This window comes from Urocampus carinirostris, chromosome 10 (genome assembly GCF_059441175.1).
Source record: "Urocampus carinirostris isolate Australia breed hairy pipefish chromosome 10, RoL_Ucar_1.0, whole genome shotgun sequence".
NCBI classification, from domain to species: Eukaryota; Metazoa; Chordata; class Actinopteri; order Syngnathiformes; family Syngnathidae; genus Urocampus; species Urocampus carinirostris.
The window spans coordinates 39,932,652-39,955,955 of record NC_142358.1 but is presented as its reverse complement, the minus strand read 5'-3'; the positions used below and the strand labels follow the sequence as shown (position 1 = coordinate 39,955,955).

Below are 23,304 nucleotides of genomic sequence, written 5' to 3'. Positions count from 1 at the left end.
GCCTCAGGCCTAAGATCTTACCTCTACTGTGAATGAATATATGCATAGCAGTTTCAACAAACATTTGTTCAAGTATAGATGAGATAAGTGTACAGTATGTATAATAATGTAAACAAAGTTTGCCTGACCCCTGGCTTACTTTGATGGTTACTTGTTAGCATTTTCAAAATGGATGAAAACAGCTGCATTCAAGCAATCCCTTTTACGTTAAAAAGCGGTAGATTTTAATTATCTAATAGTTAGTATATTTTTGTTTATTTTTTAAACTTTTGAGCACTCACAGTCGTAGCGGCACCACTTTCTGTGGTGTGTTTTGGGAAAGTACAGCCTTGCAGCACCCATCCTTTTCCAGACATTTTTAGTAGGGGTTTACTCCCCTACATAAAACAGTTAGGACTGGTTTACATGGCTACCAGTAGCAGGAGCCTACTGATCTGACTCAGATGCAACACTTTCATCATCTGGTCGCCGTTGCTTCCGGTGTAACCTGTCATCCTGCAGAAGTGAGCTGGACCTTGGCATCTAAGGCCAGCGATGCGTGACAATACTGATACCAGGCTTTAAATAATACACACTCTGCCTTTAAGACAGGCAACATTATCTCCCAACAAGATCAAGACGTAGGCCCAATCCCATTTCTCTCACTCGGCCCTGAGAACCCTCCAGTGAGGTCCCTCGATAGAGGAGTGCCCTCCGCTAGTGGAGTGCAAAGTGGAGATGGTTTGGACAAGACTTGCAAGGTTCCACCCCTGTCCAGGAGATGGCGGTAATATTAATTGGCTGTAGACCTCAGTGACGTATTGGTCTACGTCACATGTAAACAACTCGAGTCTCAACCTGTAGTGTGTCAGTTGGAGAGTTCGTGCAACGTTAAAAATGCCCGCTACTGCTGTGTTATTATCGATTGCCTGAAAGCTCATCATCTTTTCCGTGTCTCCAATCAACGGAGGAGAAATGTGCTATACTGAAGACAGCTTCGGCGCTATGTAGTGCTGATTCATCTTTACAAGGTACGTACACTCATTAAAAAAATGACCCGTTCGGTCAAATACAGTAAGAGTTAACATACAATGCACGTTCACGTAATACCCTATGTTTGTGTAGACATAAATGGCAATCTACTTATTAGTATCTTAATGCCATTTTATGACACATAGTAGGGGTCTTGAATGTGTGACATGACGAAAAGTAAACAAACACAAGAACAGTCCACCTGACCCTTAAGCTGACATAATATCGTCACCAAACTTCCCTGTACGACCCAAAAACCTTAGTTCATAAGGAATTTAATTCAAAAGAGTTGTCATTGGATATAAAAAAGGTGCTTGATTGCTGTTGTTTGGTCATGATTGTTTTCTGTTGTTGGTGTCAAGGGATTTGTTCAGACCAAAAAAGACAATCGACTTTGGCTTGGACAGATCTATTGACACTAACAAAGATATCATATAATGAAATTGTGAATATGCTTGATTGCAAATAGGATTTTCGAGAAGGGTTGTTCAAACCCTCACATTGTATTTGCTGTTAATAACATCATATTGGAATATAATATTGTGAATGTGCTTGATTGCTGTTGTGATTGTCATGATTGTTTTTTTTGTTATTAGTGTCAATAAATTTGTTCAAACCAAAAAAATTTCAACATTTTTTCATGATGCTTACATCACAGTTAAAGCGGTCTTTTTCTTTTCTATGCCCACATTTATGTCTAAAATGTTTGTTTTCTATTGTGTTCCAGAGTGGCTGTCCCATAAGCATGGACAGGTTGGACAGGAATGTTCCCATCCTGTGCTTATGGTTGGATGTGGAGTCAGAACTCATTCAGGACTTAAGGTTGAGCAAGAAGGTTATGTGGGCCCTGCAGGAGCTGCTAAAGAGGGAACAGGGCCATGGCTGGAGGTCCTGATCTACGTGTACTGGCTGGCCCACGCTCTGTCCTACCGTGTGGTGTCACGGGTCTTCAGGGTTCCCAGGTCCACCGTACAAAGAATTGTCCACAGTTAATATGGAATAAATTGCCCAAAAGCCATATTTTAGGCTCTTTAAGTCAGACCCACATTTGCATTATGTGCTTTTCTGCATTACTATTCAATAAACATCTTCATTTTGAGTAACACCTTGGTGGTTTATTTCATAATGATGTGAGATACTGCGTGTGAACTATGTGACTGTTGGACAGAAAACAACTACAAATCACTCCAGCTTAAATAATACTTTACTTTCAGAAAAACAAACTCACATTGGCCAAAATACATAATAGTAAATAAATAATGTGTCACAAATTTTAACAAAAATATACCAATACTTCCATGAAGCTGGAAAACACAAACTGGAACTTCATTGAGTTCTTAATAAAAAAAAATATTTTCCTTTTATAAAACAAAGGGAAACATTGCAGAGATGTCACTGTTCTGGAAATTTGTCCACGAGCTTCCCAAAAAGGACGGGAACCGCTCAGTTTTGGCCACAGTTTCTTCGAGACTTTTCCTCACTCCGGCAGACTCCACTTTCAAAAAGTCAAGGAGTGTATCGTGCTTCCTTTTTTTTTCTGGGTGATTTGGGGTTTGGCGCCGGATTAGAAGGTGCCAACGACGTGCCCGGTGGTGTGGATGGCGTGGTAGCTGTGATGGTGACCAGCTCTTCCACGGGACGTTCTACAATGGCCTTTAGGTTGGGTGGAAAAAACAAGAATTACTTAATGCTGATGTATTGTACAAAAACAACTGTGTATACGATGCTCAACTAGTTGATGTGAGACATGAAATTGACATGTTATTCTTATGGCTGTATGAGCCTTCTATTGGCCAGCATCACATATGCTTTAGAATTGTCTCCACATTTGGACAACATTTTGAGAAGGTAATTCGTTCACTTAATATGTGTTTACAGAGAAGACAGTGAACTATGTGATAGTAGTTTGTTTCAACTGTATTTCCACGTGAAATTCGGAGACATTACTCGTAATGCATGATGAAAACTAATGCATTCTGATCTCACATGAAAGAATCATATTGTAAATAAAACACGACACCCGAAATTGTGTGCAGTAAACAAGCGCTTATGTCCAGAACGGTATTCTGACTATGCTCCTTTAGCGACTGGCCATGTACATGAAAAGCACGACTCGTTTAAGATAAAAACAGGGATGGGCTGAACCGTGATTTTCTGCACAGTTATCCTACTTTACAGTTTGTAGCGTGAAGGTTTTTTTTTTGCCAGCTCCCTTGGTAGATTAGTGCACTTCGTAAAGTAGCGATTTTGCAATGTTCGTGTTTTAACGCGAAAATACGATTTTCTATTGCATTTACGTCTAACTAAGATATCTCAATACATTTTATTGCAAATACATGCGTGGTTGTGGAAAACTACTTACATTTGTGTGGTTCCTTTTCGGGCATGTTTGTTGATATTGAGAATTCGCAAAGCCTTCTGGGTAGTCACTTCGCTGCCAAGTGAGGTCGAGAGCCCCCTCGGTCTTGAAGTGGTTACGACTTGGTTTGAGGGCACTTCTGCCTCGGTCTTGAGAGTATCGGGACACACCCCATTTTCACGTGAACGCGCAAACCGAGTGACTAGGGCACATAGCGAGTGAAAGTGCGAAGAATGGGACGCAGCCGTACAGTCAGTGTTCCCTCTAAGCTGCGTGCGTGCGCAATTGCGCACTGCTCGCACATTCTCAGCGCACAAGAAAATCTAGCCAGCGCACAAGGGTCCTAAACGGCTCTTCTGGTTGTTTTTGCTTCTTTAATCCCAACATGATCAAATATTATGTAAAATTATGCACAAAATGCCTTAAAGGAAGTGGGGAATAGAACAAAAAAGAAAAAAATACCAAAATGAAAAAGTAGTGAAAAGCTGAGAAAAAAAGAAGGAAAAATTTAGAAATAAGCCAGAAAAAAAGAAAAAGAAATGTTGGAAAAAAGTAAATAGAGAACAAAAAGAAAAAAGTAACAGCTCGGGAAAAAATAAACAGAGATTTTCTTAAAGGAATTTTTTTTTTAAGTAGAAAAAAAAAACAGAAAAAAGAAGAAAAAGTTTGTGTTGCATTCAAATAATTTCCAATTATATCAAGTGAATCTTGTTGCCAACATTGTACTTCCACTAAAAAATGTGATTAAGTACAGTTCTGTATCTTACAACCGATAAATAAGCCCCCCAAAATGTTAATATTATGCGACAAAATATATCAGGAAATAAAAAGAAATGGATATCTTGTGAAAGAATTGTAAGAACAAACTACGTTTGTAGGCCGTACAACCTTTGCAATAATACATGAGTCAATTCATTCAAAATAGAAAAAATAATTCTGCATTGCCGGAAACTCAGCAAAATGTAACTTGATGTCAAGTTTTGGACATGTTTGATAATTAATTATCTTGCCAAACTTGGGATTATGGTTGCTCACTGTTGTTTCAAGCGTTGCTCACCGACTTTGTGTGAACACTCAGACCCGTAAGGAAAATTAGAGGGAACATTGCGTACAGTATTTACTTTTTTTGCAGTGTGCTGAATAATATTGTTTCCATAGTGCAGTGGTTAACACATTTGCCTAACACGCGAATGGCCCCTGGTTTGAGACCAGGTGGAAACACGTGTTGGCCTGGAGAGGGATGGGCACCACCAGGCTGTACTTGCACAAGAGACACCATTAACGACCCTGGTGGTTAAGGTATCCAAACAACTAAATAAAAACATTGATATATTTGATACTTTCCTCCTGCACATGCCATGCTCAGAGCTGCCACTGTAATATGAATTAGGTGGGGAAAAATAGGAAACATGAATAAAAATACAAACATGCACTATTTTGTTTTAAACTAAATATTAAATGCCTGAAAAGGCATCTTTGAAACGCTCGGTCCAAGTGGTGAAAAATATCAGGCCTTTATATTACCACCAGATATAGTGATTCGTTATTCACCCTCCTCTATCATGTTCGATTTTCTTAACATACTTATTAATAGTAATACCCAAGGTCACTATACATATAACAAAAATAGTGATATAAATAAAAACAGACTTAAAAAAGGAAAACAAAGTACAGTACAGTAAAAACCGTGACGTATCCCCAACGGGCACACATTTTTCCCCCCCCCTTAAGTAAAATGGCGACTGTTATAGAGGCCAATCTATAGAACTACATTGCCCATGACTCTTAGCCAACGAGGTGTCCTTTTTGACGCAATTGTTTTCTTTAACAATTAAATAGTTTTCAAGCCGTATTTTGGTGTCAAAATACACCTAACGTTGATACAACGGTAAAATAAATTAAAAATATTTGATTGGACAAGATTGAAGTCGCGCAAGAAAACACACTTCTGGTAAATTGGCGTGGCCAGCTGGGGCCGCTAGAGAGCAACCTTGATTCTTTTCGTCGAGTACGCGTTTATCGCCAACCAGACCCGCGTTAGATAAGGTAAGGCCACAACTTGAATACCACAATATACCGTGTTATTCATGTTACCCCATGCAAAAGTTTCTTAAAATGAAAAATAAAACTTCCAGTTCAGACTAATTTGCATTTTCTAACTGCATTTTGCGTGTGGTGGTGTTCCCACTCGTGCTCAAACCCCACATTGCCCCCTATGTTAAGCTAGGTAGCTATTTAGCCATTCAACGACGGGAGGAAGTGTGAAATAAGAGAGTCAACGGGTGGTTTTATTCACCTATTTAGAATTAAACCTTTGTTTTGAATACAAATACCCTATCAGGGATAAAGTTAGCTAGGTAGTGTGCATTGGTATTAATTAAATAAACATGGCGAATGTTAGCTTAACGCTACGCCAATACCGCGCCAAAGCTGCGTCCTTGCACACTGAACTCAACGCTAAAACGTTGTATTTTACTATCCTTATTCTTTCGATGCTTTTTGCAGTATTTGCACCCGCGTACACACTCCAGGCAACGCGATGAGTTTCGACGTGAAGAAACTGAAAGTGAACGAGCTGAAGGACGAGCTCCAGCGTCGCGGCCTGGACGCCAGAGGCCTGAAGGCGGATCTGGTGGAGAGGCTTAAAGCAGCTCTAGAGGAAGAAGCCCTCGCCGAGTCGCCGGGCGAAGCGGAGGCGGAGCAGGGTGACGGTGATGGCCCGGACGATTACAATGAGCTGCCCGGCGACGATGATGGAGATGTGCAAGAAAATCAAGGTAAACCTCCCATCTTTTTGTTTTTGTGATGTTTATTTTAAGTCAGGTTTTTGTGTTCAGGGATGCTTCCAATGTTTCAAAGAGCATTTTTTTACGTGTTCTATCCGCAAAACTATTTCCCCCCTTTTTCACGAGCGATTATAATTCATGCGTGCTTAATGCTTGTTTGTTGTCAAGTCCTTTTATTTTCAAGGACGGAGAAGGAGGCAGTACCGTGTTGATTAGTGTACACCCATCCATCCATTATCTGCACTGCTTATCCTCAGTAGGGTCGCGGGGGTGATAGATAGATACAGACTTTATTCATCCCCGGCAGGGAAATTCACATTTCCAACAGCATCCCTGCGCTGAGAACAATACAATAATAAAGCAGAAAGAATACAATATACAAATACCCAATTTGACGTGCTAATACCCCCTGTAGCGCGATATATAGAGTATCTAGATAGTGCTACACAGAATACACATTGCAGTAAAAGACGGTAATATGCAATGTAGGGGGTGTGGTTTAATGTGGGCCTTTACTTTGTCGGGTGGAATTAAAGAGCCTCATGGCATGAGGAAGAAAAGATCTCTTCAGTCTGTCCGTGGTACAAGACTGTGACAGCAGTCTGTCGCTGAAGCTGCTCTTTCTGTCCGGAGATAATGCTGTGTAGTGGAGCCCATCCCAGCTGTCTACAGGCAGTGGGCAGGGGACACCCTGAACTGGTTGCCAGCAAATCGCAGGGCACATAGAGAAGGACAACTCGCTCTCTCATTCACACTTAGGGACAATTTGAACCGACCAATTAACCTGAAATGCATGTTTTTGGAATGTGGGAGGAAACCGGAGTGCCCGGAGGAAACCCACAAGAAACCACAGGATAAAAAACTATTCACAGATGGGCAAAATATTCACATTTAAACAAATACGCTGTATTCGGGGAAGCCCTACATAGTGCTTAATTTTCTGCATTCTGTTAGGCTAAACAGATTTTGTTCTTAGATTTCAATGCATTGCAGAGTACTGCATGATATCTATATTCAGTATAAAGGTTTCACGAGGGATCACTGTATAGACAAATTCATATTTTATGTGTATTATGCACAATGTTGCTATTTTTAATTGCACTGATTATTGAAGCACAAACCCGCATACGCGCACTGCCATGTAAATATTGTCTATCTGTTCTAATATTCTTTTTTTTTTACATTTTTGGTCTTTTTATACACATTTGCAGTGGTTTGCCAGGTCTAACCTCGTAAACATTGTATAATCTGTTCAGCCCACGTCAATTAAGCAAATTCTGTACTGTTGCCACAGACGAGGCCTTTGCTGAGGGTAGCGGCGATGGATTACTCGATGAAGATGAAGGCCAAGATTCTGGTGGCTACTACGAGGAAGAGGAGGCCGCACCAGAAGTTGAGCCTGAGCCATGTGAACTTCAAGAGGAATCTGCGGACAGCATCCCCGCTGACTCCAAAGCAGATGTCAAACTTGAACCGAATGAGCAGGAAAGCATTGAGATTAAACAAGGTTTGTGGCATTTTAAATTTAACACAAGTAATATATCTTAACGCGGGGTTCCTGCGGATCCTTTAAGTCTTGAAAGGCATGTAATTTAATATTTAAAAAACAAGGCCTTAATTGGAATTAAAATTTCTTAAATGCAATTTTCGAAAGTCTTAGAAATGTGAACTAATTGATATGGTTTGTATTTGTTCGAACTGAAAGGATTAAGTAACATTTCTCAATTACTTTTTTATATATATATATATATATATATATATATATATATATATAATATACGGATTTTATCGCGTGAACACAATAACAGTCCTATGAAAAAGGGTGAAGTAGTTTGAGTCTGACACATGTCTTAGGCTTTCCCACAATACACATAGCAACTTCGGACAGAGACGTTTGCTTTGGCCCTTGGAAAAGTGTAAATTTAATGAGAAGTGGCTGTCCGACGAACGTTTTTTGCCATGTCTGAAAGCTGTGCCGGGTAATGTGTACGAGGCAGGGTGTATTGTATGCAAGAAATATTTGTGTTTTTTGTTTTATTTCTGTTTTTCCAATTGGTCTTAAACTTGACTTAAAAGGCATTATAAAGTCATGAATATAACTTGACTTAAGCTGTAGAAAGAAATATGAGGCGTTCTATTTTTACTTTTTAAATTCTATGTCCCTTTAAATTCCATGTGTATATGTTCGGATTTTATGCAATAGCCAGTTTATGTTCGGGAAATTCTGTGACTGGGTTTAGCATCACGCACTGTGTTGTATGTTTGCCTTAGTATCTATTTAGATATTTATCTATTTGTAACTCGAAGCAATAATTTCCCATTCTTGTACTTTGCAGCCAGAAACTTTCTTATGAGGAGACATTCATAATTATATTTACCACTGTATTAGTTTTTTTTAAATATCAACTACATAGTAAAACCTCATTACTGCCCAACTCAAATTAAGTGAAGGAAATTACGGGTCAAATTATTATTTTTTTTCTTTTTTTAAAGGTACCCCAAAATAAATGTTCACATTTTTCATTATAGAACCGAAGGCGGAAATAAAAATTGAGAAAACCCCAGATGTGGCCGGAGATGCTGGGATAGATTCCCGTGGCCAGGAGCCAAAACATGAACGGGATGGCGAAGAGCATGCTGAACAAATGAAAGTGGAATCTGATCGAAGTGGACAGTATGGCCGAAAGCGACCACATGAAGAGAGCAGAAACTACAACTACTATGAGCACCGCGAGGAGAAGAGGTATGACGCTAGTCATTATTTGACCAAAAGTAAAAGCACACAGTCATTTGATTGCTTCCTTGATTCGGGGGTTTTACAAACATGCCCCTGGTGCTACTCAAAAAAAAACATAGACCATCAAAAACCATATAAACTGTACCGTTATATTATCTTTACCAATGCCAATAGCAAATCCTTTACTGTAGTTGACCTTTCTTAATAAGGGATTCTTAATAGAATTTTACTGATATAAACATGATGTAACAAAAATGCCTTGATTAAAATACTTGGGGTATTGTGGTGCCCATTATGGTTTATTATACAATAATATAGGCACAATGGACTTAAAAAAAGCTTGGTATAAATCATCATCAGTGTGCATTGAGGTACAGATATAAAATGCAGGTGGTCTAAACATTTTTAACAGGTAATAAAAATGTGTCACATTCAGCTCATCTCTTAACACTCTCGCTGCCACGGACGAGAATTCTCATCACATGACATAACGACATAGGCTGCCAAAGACGAGAATTCTCCCAAACTGTTTATTTTTTATGTATGAATGGGATGATGAGATCCTTTGGCACCTCTCCAATTAATATGAAGCCAATAGAGCACTGTGGTGATAAACTGTGGTCACCCGATGGCAGTAATGCTCCCGCCAGCTAATAAAAGTGCGGTCCAACAGGCCACGAAGAAGAGCAGTGGAGTTGTGGTGTAGAAAAAGTCTAAAAATGGCAAAACTCAGTGTATCAGCACTAAGGCAGCTCTCAATTGAGCAAGACATTTTTTTGGGGGTGAGAAAAGTAAGGATGACAGAGGGAATGACCTAATCAAAAGAAAGTGACTGTTACTGGTGACACACACGATCATCTACTTATTCAAACCCTGGCGCCAAAATGGCTTGATACCACTCAAATTACCCATGTTCAAATGGTAATTACCAAATAACGGCATATGGTAAAATTGTCCTTTTTTGTCTGAATGAAAGAAAAATGACTTCAAACTATCAGATTGTACAACCAATGTTTATATGGTTCCAGCACATAGTATTCTGTTGATCTTGAAAGATAAGTGAAAATGCTTGAAGTGTCTTTTACTGATCGCTGTGACCAAAGCGCAATTGTGATTTAGAGTTTGATTTTATTGGATTTCCCCATGTAAACCAACACACGGTGTTCATTTTACCTCTGAAAAGTGATGAGTCCCGGGGACTCGCATGCTCAAAAATCTATGGGTCCCAACAGAGATCTATGGGTCCCCAAAATTTAGTGTTATCGAGGTTGAAATTGTAAATCGGTGACAAATATATAATAAAAATCTATATATTCATTTAGTTTAAATCATCAAATTATTAATTCATTTTCTGCATCAAATTATTGTTGGTAATATGCCGATTAAAGGGATAACCAGAAACCTGTCTTTTTTTCATTTTCTCCTTTTATACTTCCTTTTTTTCTTAACTTCTTTATACAAGATAATAATTCGTAATATAATGCATCAAAGCAAGTGAGGCGTTTGAGAGCCGGCTCTCTTGAATGAGTTGAGCCGAAAAAGCCGGTTCTCTAAAAAGAGACGGACTTTTCACCACACAACTCGAGATCGGCGTGCAGACGAAAACTCGAACCGCGAGACCTAAACAACATCTGCCGGATCTGCCTGGCGAAAAGTTTGGAGTGTGGTAAATCTTTGTTTAAACAAATGTAATCGGGTAATAATGACAATTTCGTGTCAAAAAAGTTGCGTCCCAGGGACGCACATTGATTTGAGACTATACGTCCCCAGCAAAAATGATGCGTCAGGGACGCTGGCAAACGAGAACACTGCACTTATTTATGTAAAAGTGAAAGATTAGTCATGTGAGTTGTGTTGAAATTCTAATTCATTGCCTGTAAAAGTTTTCATAGCGCTATTAATGTTTAATTTGAATTTATAACAAATATTTGTTTCTTTTTGCATCGATTAAAAATTGACTACGCTAATTTTTGAGCTTTTACAACAAATGTGCATCGGCTACAAATATCTGTTATCGGGTTCCTCTCAATACTAATAATTGTATTGGCCCTGAAAAACCCATATCGGTCTATCTTTTATATATATATATATATATATATATATAAAATTATCAAAAAGGTAGCTGACAAGTCAGCTTAATTTATATTAATTTTAGATCCCAATTTTTGGTAAAATGCGCATTATTTGTAGCACTGTCTTTGAAACCCGTCTAGTCTTGTCCATGACAACCCGGGCCAAGCTGCAGTGCTAAAGTAAAATATTGGCTTGTTCATAACTGGGGCTTCATGGTAATTGCCCAAGTGGCCCTTTTAAAAGCAAGCTACACTTTCCCAATAACACTGATCATTTACTGCACATGACATTGAGAGACACAGAGAATGATATTCTCAAATTCAAACTAGATTCTTCAGCATGATGGATCCAGTGTAATTTTGTAAAGAGAGCAATTTGCAAAACTGTCTCCAGTTCTTGGAGCTTTACTTTAGATCAGAATATCAATTCTGCTTGTGAGAGTGTTGCAACAGTGAGGAAAAGCACAACAGGTCATGAAGAATAAGAACGCGTTTAGCGGGTGGTCGTTTAGAAAAAAAGGTTAACCTTGATTATACCATGCGAGTCCAAAACTTCCCAGGTTGTTTTCATAGATCGGGGTTGGATAAAGTTCATGAACTTGACTCAGATTTGTCAGAAGATTGTTTACCGTTTGGATCAACTACCAGCAGCTCTGTGCAGCTCATCTGCAGACGTTCCAGGGAGGAGAAAGTCAAGGTAAGAACTAGCTTCCAAGCTAGGAATTTTTTTAAATGTTTTATTATACAAACTATAGTTAACTGTAGAAGCGCATTCGATATTTTCAGCATGAACAATTTTAAGTTTTATCATTTTTTACTTCATAAAATGTGAAGATATTAAGAAATTATATATATCCTACGATCCGTGAACTCTTTTCTTGTAGAGTGGGTGCTCCACACAAGTACAACAGTGCAGTAATAATAATAAACTGTTAACTTTGTTCCTTTTTCTACTTCACATAATTAGAAAAAAAAAGTCTCTGCTATCTTCCGTTTCGGACATGTAAGGTCAAACAGAACAAGATGGACACAGCGCAATCAAAATGCAAGTGCTGTGAGGACATGATTTGATGACAAATTTGACATGAATTTGAAGAAACGATCTCAGTTTTGCCACATAACATTCGCATGCTGAGTACTGTTACATTCTTATAGAATTTTGAATTCTACGCTCATAGAAAAATAGTGATCCTTCTTATTTCCAGACAGTTCTCATTTCCTACCAAGATGGGATGGCAACGCCGCAGTCTTATTGGCCTTGGCTTGGTTAAGAACAACAATGGCAGCAAGAAAATGCACATCAGGCCGCAGGAGCATGATCCTACAAATAGAAAAACAGAACTTACAGAAAAGATAATGTCAAGGGACAAAACACCCGATTTTTACATCCATGTTTGCAGACGTTACACATTAAGGAACATTTTATTTATTTACATTATATAATATATATATATATATATATATATATATATATTATACATACACACATTGAAACCGATTGCTTCCTTGGTCCTCCATTCAGCAGCTATTACTGTGTCATTGTTTATTGAAACGTGTTGAACATTTAATTAAATTTTGTCCCAGAAGGCCTCTGCATTGAAGTGATCTTTTCTTTAGTTCTTAAATATTAAATAATATGCTACATGATTGTAGTTGCCAAAAATACCCTTTGAATACCATTTCCTTTTTTGTTTCCCAAAAAACCAATGTCATTTTGGGTTCATCTATTTTACGACTCAACTTTTTGATTTTATCCCTTGATCAAATACCGCCTCCCAATTAGTTTTAGTTCGATTGTTCCTAATGACCAGTGTTCCCAGCCTGGAGAAATCACAAATACCAGAATTTATCGTTGAGCGCAATGTTGGCAAGGACCTATTTTCCTTGGTATATGCAAGAGTTGGGCAAACGCCTTCCTCGGGGGCTGCTGTCCAGACCGTTTTAGGATTTGTTCTTAAACACATCTGAGTCAAATGACTAGGATGCGGATCATGCTTCTGCTGGATTGTAAATTCAACTGATTATTTGAATCATCAATATTGGAAAAGAGAAAACTCCCAAACATTCAGAACTCTGCCCCTCGGCACCTGAATTTGCCCACCTCTTGCATGGAGACAGTATTTCCTGCATTCTAAAAGGGGGGAAAGTCGGGGTTGGGCGAATTGCATTTATCAGTTCATATGCGATAATTGCATTTGTACAATGTAGTCTTGCTGTTCATTTGCTATACAATAGCGTAATTTACTAGTGGTAACGTGATGGAATCTTAATTTTCAGGTCACGTATACAGCAAGGATCTTACACCAGTTTGCAGTCTGGACTAGACAGGTAATTAAAAAAATCATTGTCCACGTTCCACTTAACCAATATTAAAAGTAGACTTTTTCCTTAATACTGTACTATGTATTTCTGTTTTTACATCTTATCCATCAAGCAGGGACTCCAGCGCCACATCTCTTTACATTCTGAACAAAGGTATTTAAAAAAACTTACATTGCTCAAAAAGAAAATGAGGAGAAATATTTGATTATAATTGTTTCTTTATTATATAGGTCCTACATGGTGTGCAGATAATGGAGATAACAGCTGGCTTGAAACGGACTGGCAACCAAACAAGTTCCCTTTCACTGCTACAACCGGACCGCGGGACGTTGCCGTGAAACTGAATTCCAACCTCCCAGTTGATTATTTGGAACTTTTCCTCACTGATGACCTGCTCAAACATATTGCAGATCAGACAAACCTTAATGCTGCTCGGTGTTTTAAAGCTCATTCTGGTGGCCGGCCACACAGCAGATTTAGCAGGATGGATCGGTGGAAACCTTTGACTGTCCCAGAACTGAAAAGTTTCTTTGGTCTTACTTTTCTGACTAGTTACATCAAAAAGCAAACCATTGCACTGTATTGGAGTGTCGACGAGGTGGACATAACACCACATTTTAGCCAGACCATGTCAAGAAACAAATTTCAGCTCATATGGAAGTTCCTAAATTATAATGATGATGCATCACAGGATGACACAGACAAAATGTACAAAGTCCGACCAGTGTTGGATTACATTGTAGAGAAGTTCAAGATGATGTATCAACCCGGGAAAAACATTTGCATTGACAAGACAATGATGAAGTGTCAGATGTGTCCATCCATGCAAGTGTACAACTCTCAAAAAAAATTGAAATATGGCATCCAATCATACATATTATGTGACGCTGCCTCAGGTTATTGTTATAATATCCTGCCGGATCCAGGGGAAGTTAAAAATCCACAAGATATAGTTATTCCGCTCCTTGATAGTCTTCCAGGTCATGGACACACACTGTATATGGATGAGTCCTTAAATTCTGTACCAATGTGTGAGATTTTACTTGGGGCAAAAACCAATGTCTGTGGATCACTGAAAAAGTTCAGGGGAGAACCACAGATCTTTAGGGATGTGAGAAAGAATGACTTGAAGGTTAACGAAAAGATTGTGAGGCACAATAAAAAAGTGATGGTGGTAGCATGGCAAGACAAACGGTTTGTGACTACTTGTCATGAAGATGCAACAAAACAAGTTGACATATCACAGGAGGGACACAAAGACATTGATTACCACTTAAAGCCAGAGTGTATTGTTGCATACAACTTATCCATGATTGGAGTAGAGAAGTTGAAACAAAACATAAGATACTACCCCTTTGTCCGAAAGTCCAAAGACTGGACCAAGACATTTGTCTCATATCTTTTTCAAATCTGCATGTCCAATGCTCACGTTATATACAATGCCAGGAACTCAAAGGAGCGCAAAACCCTCTTGGACTTCATTCGTAGTGTTGTCAGGTCTTGGACTGTTAAGCAATATGCTGTCGTGCAGGTCAAAGAGGAAGGTGACGAACATGCATCTGCAAAATGTAAAGGTTTTTCGGAATCTATTAAAAGGCCACCAAATAGGAGTGACCCAGAAAGTAGGCTAGATGGACAGATTGGTAGACACCAACTTGAAAACCTGAGGAAATCCTCCACTCTCGTAAACCCAACAACGAGACCAAGAAGGTGCAGAGTCTGCACACGCAAAGGCCTGCGCAGAGATACTGTATGGTGGTGCATATCTTGCTGTGTTGCCTTACATCCAGGAGAATGCTTCTCAGTGTACCACACGAAGGAGAATTATGCTGAGTAGAGGTGAAAACACTTCTGGAAAGATGCAGAACTAACACTACAAAGGTTCAACTAGATTTTGTTTTTATTAAAATTGTAATAATCTAAATCCCTTGACTGTGTGTTGTTTTTGTGGTAGAGAATGCAATTAAACTATGTTGACACTGGCACTAGGCAAACAAGTCATTGTTTAACTGGGGTCATGAAATATTTCATTTCTACTGACCATACTCGTGGATTTTTTAACGGCTTAAACACAAATTTAGGCCAGGTATTATAAAAAACACACGTCCAACGATGTTTGTTACCATTGTATAATTTTCTAAATACCCTGTAAAAATAATGAAAAGTGCCTTAACATGCATGCATTTTTCTACATTTGACCAGTGTTATTTCGATTAACGTGTATCTTCATCGAATAGTTGGGCAGTAATCTAATTACAATGAATAAATAATGCTAAAATTGACAGAGAAACTTGAAAAACATGCAACATCCAATCAATGACTGTGTGTGATTCATCAATATTCGCTATCCGGTCAAACAACAAATCAACGTCTTCATTTAAATTTTGATCATATTTTTTATCTTTTCTGCCTTTTTAAGGTCTCGTACTCCACAGCCACCTGCAGAAGATGAGGAAGAGAACATCGATGACACTCTCGTAACTATTGACACTTGTAAGTGTACCCCGTGGGCGCTTTTTGGATATCTAGAGGTTCGTTAAAGAATGTACTTACTAGATGTTTCCTTCACCTTGGTTTCAGACAACTGCGATCTGCACTTTAAAGTGTCCCGGGATCGTTACAGTGGGTACCCACTGACCATTGAAGGCTTCGCCTACCTGTGGGCAGGTGCGCGAGCCACTCATGGGGTCACTAGTGGACGTGTGTGCTTTGAGATGAAGGTAATTTAAAGTAGGCTCATCAAAAGAATCAATACCTGCATGATAGAATTTTTATTGTATACAATAGTAAGGTGCAAGTAGTTTATATATATATATATATATATATATATATATATATATATATATTAGTTTTTTTTATGCAGTTCTTATCCAAATGTTGCTGACAAGTCAGCTCAATGGGCTCTATGCACGACTTACTTCCGCGTTCGAGTAAGGATGGTTAGTCATTTCCGGTCTCTCGTAAACAGCACGAACAAAGTGCGAAATAACGTCATGGTGAGTTAATGTATACACGTGGTTTGTTGCCGACGTTCACGTTAAATGATGTCCAGAGAATTGTCCGAGCGTCCAGCGCAGCACCACAGACCAAACTTGAAAAAGCAATAGTAACCGCGTCACATTTCAGGGAGGTCGGTCATGTTGCTCGAAGTAAAGCAGAAAACCTGGTTGGTAGACTCATCCGAGGAACACGACAAACTGAACACATGAAGAATGGTCTGCAAATAGAACAAGTGCCTTAAAAGATTATGCCGTTTTAAAAAATGTGAACTTAACCTCGTGTGGGCTAGTAGTTCATCCAGATGCACCGTGGTTGGGTGCATCACCTGATGGGCTGTATATGACCCTATCAAGCGACCATCATTTGGGCTCGTTGAAATTAAATGGCCAAATATACAAAGTTACATAGATTTCAAGTACCTAAAAATTGATCATGGTCTGCATAAGCTGAAAGAAAGCCATTGCCATTATTGGCAAGTCCAGGGGCAGTTGCTGATTACAGGACTTGAATGGTGTGACTTTATCTTAGCCAATGAAGACATTCTTGTGCAGCGCATTCACAGAGACAATGCTGTGTTGCATTGTATGAAACAAAAAGTTGATTTGTTTTTCTTGTACACATATGTCAAAATACCTTTCAATGTGCAAATAATTTGACATTGAACACATTTCAATGCAATACTTTTATTAAAGAAAAAGTCAACAAGCTGCAACGAGAGCCATGTGTGTAATTTAAAGAAAGCAAAAACTTAACACAAAATTCAACACTAAAGCATCATATTGCAGGTAAGTTATCAGGAGTCAAATATCCATAAATTGCAAGCAACGTCCAAAAACAAATCCGTATTCTGCTTTGGTTTGTTTGTTGCTTGCATAACATTGAGACCAGCTCTGACCGGAAACTCCGAACCATCCTGAGATTTTTCCAGAAATGCGTCATCGTCTCTCGTGCATAGAGCCTATTTGTATAAATTCTAGATCCCAATTGTTGGTAAAATGTGTATTGTTTTAGCACTGTTTTGAAACTCGTCCAGTCTGATCCATGACCAGCCGGGCCAAGCAACAGTGCTAAAGTAAAATATTAGCTTGTTCATAACTGGGGCTTCATGGTAATCGCCCAAGTGGCCCTTTTAAAAGCAAGCTACACTTTCTGAATAACGCTCATTATGAATTGTATTCTCCAATTCAAACTGTATTTTTCATCATGATGGATCGGCTTTATTTTTTTTTGAGAGATCCGTGATAAAAGGGCAAATTGAAAAACTAATGTCAAGGTCTGGGACCTTTCGCTGGAAAACCGAATGAGTCGTAGCAATTATGTATACAATACTACGGTGTAAGCAGTTAAACCAAATACCATATCCAGGTGGCAAATATTTCTCCTTAAGCTGTCTATGGGGCTATTCAAGTTTGACATATTGCCATGATCATCTTTGCCAACTTTCACATTCTTCTATGCATGTATATTAATTGACAAGTACAGCAATGTGAATTCACTCCTAGATATACACAAAAAGATGGCTTCTTTGGTTATTACCCAGGTTTTGTTTTCCTTAGATCAATGAGGAAATTCCAGTAAAGCACCTTCCCAGTTCAGAACCGGACCCACACGTGGTCCGAATTGGATGGTCCCTCAACCATTCCAGCACTCAACTTGGTGAGAACCTTCGTAGGGTGAAATTAACTTCAATGATAGAAAGTATTTAATATTGCTCCTTCTTTTTATCCTAGGAGAGGAGCCTTTTTCTTTTGGATACGGAGGAACTGGAAAGAAGTCTGCTGACTGTAAATTTGCTGACTATGGCGAGCGATTTGGAGAAAATGATGTTATCGGCTGCTACATCGTAAGTGAGCGCATTAGCGAAACGCAGCAGCTCCGACCAAAAAAATCAACCCCCGGGTTACGATTTTGGCAGGACTTTGACCAGGGGGATGAGGTGGAGATGAGTTACTCCAAGAATGGCGAGGCGCTGGGCGTAGCGTTCAAGACCACCAAGGAGGAGTTGGCGGGACGCGCTCTCTTCCCACACGTGCTGGTTAAGAACTGCGCTGTGGAGTTTAACTTCGGACAGAAGACACCTTACTTCCCCCCGCCCGATGGGTATTCTTACATCCACGCCGTGGCCCTGGAGGAAAAAATCAGAGGCACCAAAGGACCCACCAGCAAAGGCGAATGCGAGGTACAACTTGGGCTAAACTCCTTTTATACCCCTTTGGGAACGGTCTGCAATTATAAAATTTTCTTTTCAGCAAAATTCACCTTTTTAAAGTTGAAGTGGGTGACCTGTTTGAACTGGTAGATCCAAGAACAAAACCTTTCATGAAGGGAGGGGTCTTTGTGAGATTTTGCAGGGAATAAATCAGGAGTTTAAGGTGTTACGTTTGAATTAGAATTGCAACTGTCATGTTGGTAGCAAGAAAGCTCGCCCTTGGAAGGCAGAGCAAAGGATGGATTAAACCAAATACATAATGGCGAAATTCCTACAGTGGTTCCCATAGAATTTTATGAGACCTCTGTCATGGGACAGTCTAACGGGGCATGGCGACATTGCCTATCCGTTTTGTCCTCCGTATTGCAATCTCCTGAACTTTTCCTGTGCTAAATGTGCTGCTGCAGGTTCCACCTCCCACCCCCAAATTCTTCCATCCTCTGCTCAACAAACAAAAACACTCATAATAACTAATCTACCAATTAACCAAATGTGAGTGATAGGACCAAAAGAAGGATTTTTTTATTTTTAAAACTAGTTGTGAAAAACAGACAGCGATTGTAGCAAACAGCAGTAATTGGAACTTTGCTTATTGTGTCGTTGAGCGACTTGTTTCTGTTAAGTCAGAGTTGATCATCAAATGGTTTACCTGCCCTCGTGTACAGCGTGTGTTCCTTTTAACTTCGCCTCATTTTAGGTATTTGTGACTTTTCTTCTCGTATTTTTTCTGATTGTCACGCAATTAATATAATACTGCTTTGGCGACATCCAAGATTCAAGATTGTCTTGGTTTACATGAACATAAAATGCCAATGAAAATTTTCTTTGCGACTTATGTGTAGTGTTTAACAAATATACAAAAGGAATGACGGTGTACATATTCTTTTTCCCATGACGAATTTGTGCAGTCAAGTGCTTTGTTCTGTGGCTCACACCCTATAAGTCACTGTCCTGCAAAAAATGTTGGTGTTATTTGGCTGATAAACTTGACAGTAGACATATTTAAAACTGCAAGTCAATGTTTGACGTGATGCGGCTCATTTTTCTCTGTTCTCAGCCTGGTTTTGCGGGCTAGATGAAATCAGATGGCTGGCCTAATGTGTCCTGCGGGTAGTGTGTTTGACACTACTGATTTAGGGGTTATGGGTAGCGTCCACAGAGAACTAGATATTAAAAATGGGTAATTTAGTTATTTATAAAGTGTAGATTCAATATGGAATTATTTTGAGTAAAAGTGCCCACTCCAGTCTCTTATTCAGTTTGTTTTTCCAGATTCTAATGATGGTGGGCCTGCCGGCCTGCGGCAAGACTACCTGGGCTATCAAGCATGCAGAGACCAACCCTGATAAAAAGTACAACATCTTGGGCACCAACGCCATAATGGACAAGATGAAGGTGGGTCAACTGTTTTAAAGTCCTTTCCAAGTTCCATTAGATAGTGCCTAAGTAGTGATGGTTTTAAAGCTTTAAATTTACCTTTTTATTTTACGGTTTTAACTCCAAACTATTAAGGGTAAAAAAGAATCGTCTTCACGATGTCACCAGTCACTGAATTGTGTCATCCCACATACTATACTAGTAATTCTAAACTCATGGGATTGGAATGGACTCATCACATAAATATCACGATCAGTCTGACACAAGATACCCAAAAACTATAAAGGTGGTAGAACTCACCATATAAATTCTATCGTAGTCCATTCATTAAACATGGTCTTGTTACATTCAGATCAGTCCAGTGAATACAACTTTGTAAAATATTTACTCTAAAACACAAAATAATGCTGACAGATAAAAAAAAGACATCTGCCTAAAAGCATGCCTGCATCATTTAACGATCTCTGTTTTAGATTGACACATCTCTTGACCACTTGCACGCTTTGTTTTTCGTTTACCCTGCGATAGCCTGTGAGGGACTGTATTGAAAACAACAAACCTGACCCACGTTGGCTCAAAAATCTATAGCCAGTTTTGACCGATTAAAATGATCGTTGACACATTGCTTAGCCAATGAAATTCCCAACATAAAATTCGAATTGTATTCAAATCGGACCCGAAAATATAAGTGCATAACACCACTGGATATTCATTTTTGAGTGTGATTATCACATGCAAGTTTGCACAATCCTTAATTGACTTCTGGAAAGAGAAGTCAAACATTTCAACTCTTTCACTAGGTCTGAAATTTGGCCCAAGTCAAATACACCTTTGCAGAAGTTTTAGAGCTGTGAACTGGTTGTCTCCAAATGGCCACTTTTGGAAACGCTGTGACATACCTTTAGAAGAATATGTAAAATACAATGTTTCATTTTTCAGATTGTGATCATATTTGACCTGGGAGCGGGAAATGCTTCATGCAATATTTTTACAGCTCAAGTGCCCATGCTAGACTCTGCTGCCATGTGATTGCAAAAAATTCAGGCGAGAGAATAAAATATTTGTGTGTTTCAACATAAAATACTTAATGTTAGTAGCGCTTGCAGTAATCATTTGATTTTGGGACACAACTTTAGAGTACCTTTCAAAACAAAACCAAGACTGTCCATATTTTCCAAACGTTTCAAGAACAGCTTTTAATTCTCTTTGGGGACATCTTGGATTATGGTTTTAGGCAAACAGGATTGTAAAGTGGTAAACAAAATTGTAATTTTTATTTTTCAAAAGTATAACTAATTTTATTACGTCTTTTTTTGTAACGGTCATGAAACCTATCTACCTTTCTTTTGTATCCCCATTATGTAATATATTATCATTGTAATTTTACCGTTTTTGTTTTGTCCAAGCTGTACTAATATTCATAGGGACACTGGGGACAAGACGGCTACGAAAACATCAACTAATCTTTGTTAATAGTACTTTTTAACCATCACATATATATTTGACCTTTTACGTTTGGTGGGCTGGGTTAAGAGTCTTTGCAGGCCTTAGTTTGCGCACTCCTTATTAAGTTCCAAATAAGATGTGTGTTCTTTAGTCTTTTCCCCCACACGGTACTAATATTCAATGGTATGCAGGTGATGGGCCTGCGCCGCCAGAAGAACTACGCCGGCCGATGGGATGTTCTGATCCAACAGGCCACGCAGTGTCTGAACCGGTTGATCGAGATCGCCGCGCGCAAGAGACGCAACTACATCCTGGACCAGGTAGCGTACAGAAGCCACTCGCACACCCCTAACCGCTCGGCACCGTCACTCACTGAATTACTCGCTCTAATGGACTATTTATTTATTTTTCAGGGGGGCTCTGTGTATTATAGAAGTAGTAGCAGCATTGAATCTCACTTTCTTTTGTCACTTTGCTTGTCTTGTATTGTAAACAAAAGTGAGAGAATATTGACCCCATGTTTTCATCCCTCGCTATATTTATATATATTTGCACTTGCTATCTCCTGTCATAATACAAAACTGTTTGTCTTGTGAACTGCGACAATGTACAAGTAGACCATGACTTTTTAAAGATGTTGAGAAACAAGTAAGCTCTGACTCTGGTGAGTAAGAAAAACACCTTCTGTTGCTAAATAATAAGAGAGAGCTTTTCACTTTAAAAGCTGTTTTATTTTGTAACTAGACAAAATACATGGAATTGTTGAGTGTGTGTTTTAATGTATTGACCCCACAAGGTAAGTAATGACTAACAAGGTTGAGATTTTCAGGTCTTTGGTCTTGGATGCCAGCAAAGGTAAGTAGGGTCAGATGGCGACGTTGCCATGGAATCGTGAGTATAAGCAGGTGAGTTGTATCTGTGTTTGTCTTGTCAAGTGGGACAAGAGCTCCGTAGAAACATGGGTAAGTGCGGGTAAGTATGGGGACAGGGGTGTGTCGGTGACCTTTTCGCGGCTTATTCATATCTAAATGGAAATTTTGCAATCGTTTTTAAACTTGTGGATTACACGCACTTGAGTAAAACACGCGCCCCTATTTTTTTTAATTTAAAATCAGTATAAAATTTGGTTTGACTTTTTCTTAGCTCAAATGAATGATTATATATGACAGCCGTGATTAAAATCATTTATTGACACAATACCGACATCAAATTTACACTATAAACAATGTCAAAGTCCGATTCATCATAAAAAAAAAAAAAGTTTCCCTCGTCGTGCTTTTTTTGCGTTTATAACTTTCAGGACAACTTTCTGTTTTCTGCATTCTATAACATTTGTTCCTGGTACAGTGAATATAAATAGTGTGATGATGAAATACAATCTCGTGACTTTGTTTGTAACCATATTACTGGTGTTCTAGTGGTTAGAATTCGGCGCTCTCATCGTTGCCACCCGGGTTCGATTCCCATTGCATCCAATGTATTGTATGATGGATGGTCTGCATTTATATAGCACTTTTTAAGTCAATGTAAAGCGCATTACAAACTTTTCCCATTTACATACTAACTAACCAATAGCAGCATCAGCTACCTGCTATCGGGGAATTAGGGATTCAGTGTTTTGCCCAAGGACACTTCGACATATAAGAGCCGGGAATCGAACCTGCGACCTCTTGATCCCAGGACGAGCGCGCTACCTCCTGAGCTAATATTTTTCATCTGTTTAATCAGTACACCAACACTGTAATATACTACAGCAAAACCTCATGTATAGTGCGCACCCAAACTTTGAGTTCCCTTTTAGGCTTAAAACAATGCATGTTGAACACGAAAATATTTTTTAATGCAGGTTTGATGCAATTTCAAGTTTTGTTGTATTTCATCCATTTTTTAAACATTTTTTAACTCCGCGATTAAAAAGTGGCTGAAAAAAAAACATTCCGACATTATTCTCAACCGCATCAAGCTTTCTTATTCCCCTTTCATTT

General features: G+C 39.0%; 1 protein-coding gene, 2 long non-coding RNA genes and 3 other non-coding genes across 8 annotated transcripts in view; 5 read left to right on the top strand and 1 right to left on the bottom strand.

Annotated features, from left to right (window-relative positions):
- The first annotated feature begins 902 nt into the window (after window positions 1-902).
- On the top strand, window positions 903-2,114 carry LOC148358927 (uncharacterized). The gene is made up of 2 exons (XR_015851603.1): window positions 903-1,010; window positions 1,739-2,114. It is a non-coding gene; the product is annotated as an uncharacterized LOC148358927 (long non-coding RNA).
- An 83-nt stretch (window positions 2,115-2,197) lies between these two features.
- On the bottom strand, window positions 2,198-3,611 carry LOC148358926 (uncharacterized). The gene is made up of 2 exons (XR_015851602.1): window positions 3,374-3,611; window positions 2,198-2,664 (listed from the first exon to the last, which is right to left on the bottom strand). It is a non-coding gene; the product is annotated as an uncharacterized LOC148358926 (long non-coding RNA).
- Window positions 3,612-4,518: 907 nt separating this feature from the next.
- On the top strand, window positions 4,519-4,591 carry trnav-aac (transfer RNA valine (anticodon AAC)). Its single transcript has one exon. It is a non-coding gene; the product is annotated as a tRNA-Val (tRNA).
- A 675-nt stretch (window positions 4,592-5,266) lies between these two features.
- The window catches only part of hnrnpul1 (heterogeneous nuclear ribonucleoprotein U-like 1), a 36,105-nt gene continuing 18,067 nt past the window's right edge, over window positions 5,267-23,304 (top strand). Inside the window, exons 1-11 of one of the 3 annotated variants that reach the window (XM_088345669.1) lie at window positions 5,268-5,416; window positions 5,876-6,147; window positions 7,451-7,663; window positions 8,686-8,899; window positions 15,707-15,780; window positions 15,868-16,007; window positions 17,844-17,943; window positions 18,018-18,130; window positions 18,203-18,466; window positions 19,769-19,891; window positions 21,511-21,639. In XM_088345669.1, coding sequence (XP_088201795.1) covers window positions 5,910-6,147; window positions 7,451-7,663; window positions 8,686-8,899; window positions 15,707-15,780; window positions 15,868-16,007; window positions 17,844-17,943; window positions 18,018-18,130; window positions 18,203-18,466; window positions 19,769-19,891; window positions 21,511-21,639 — 1,608 coding nt within the window. In that variant the 5' untranslated portion in view covers window positions 5,268-5,416; window positions 5,876-5,909. Of the gene's footprint in view, window positions 5,417-5,875; window positions 6,148-7,450; window positions 7,664-8,685; window positions 8,900-13,242; window positions 13,294-13,399; window positions 13,441-13,517; window positions 15,169-15,706; window positions 15,781-15,867; window positions 16,008-17,843; window positions 17,944-18,017; window positions 18,131-18,202; window positions 18,467-19,768; window positions 19,892-21,510; window positions 21,640-23,304 lie in introns of those variants that run through there. The other 2 variants (XR_015851527.1, XR_015851526.1) reach the window with 2 other exon arrangements.
- Window positions 11,081-11,221, top strand: LOC148358924 (small nucleolar RNA SNORA50). The gene has a single exon (XR_015851619.1). It is a non-coding gene; the product is annotated as a small nucleolar RNA SNORA50 (small nucleolar RNA).
- Window positions 17,296-17,435, top strand: LOC148358923 (small nucleolar RNA SNORA50). The gene has a single exon (XR_015851620.1). It is a non-coding gene; the product is annotated as a small nucleolar RNA SNORA50 (small nucleolar RNA).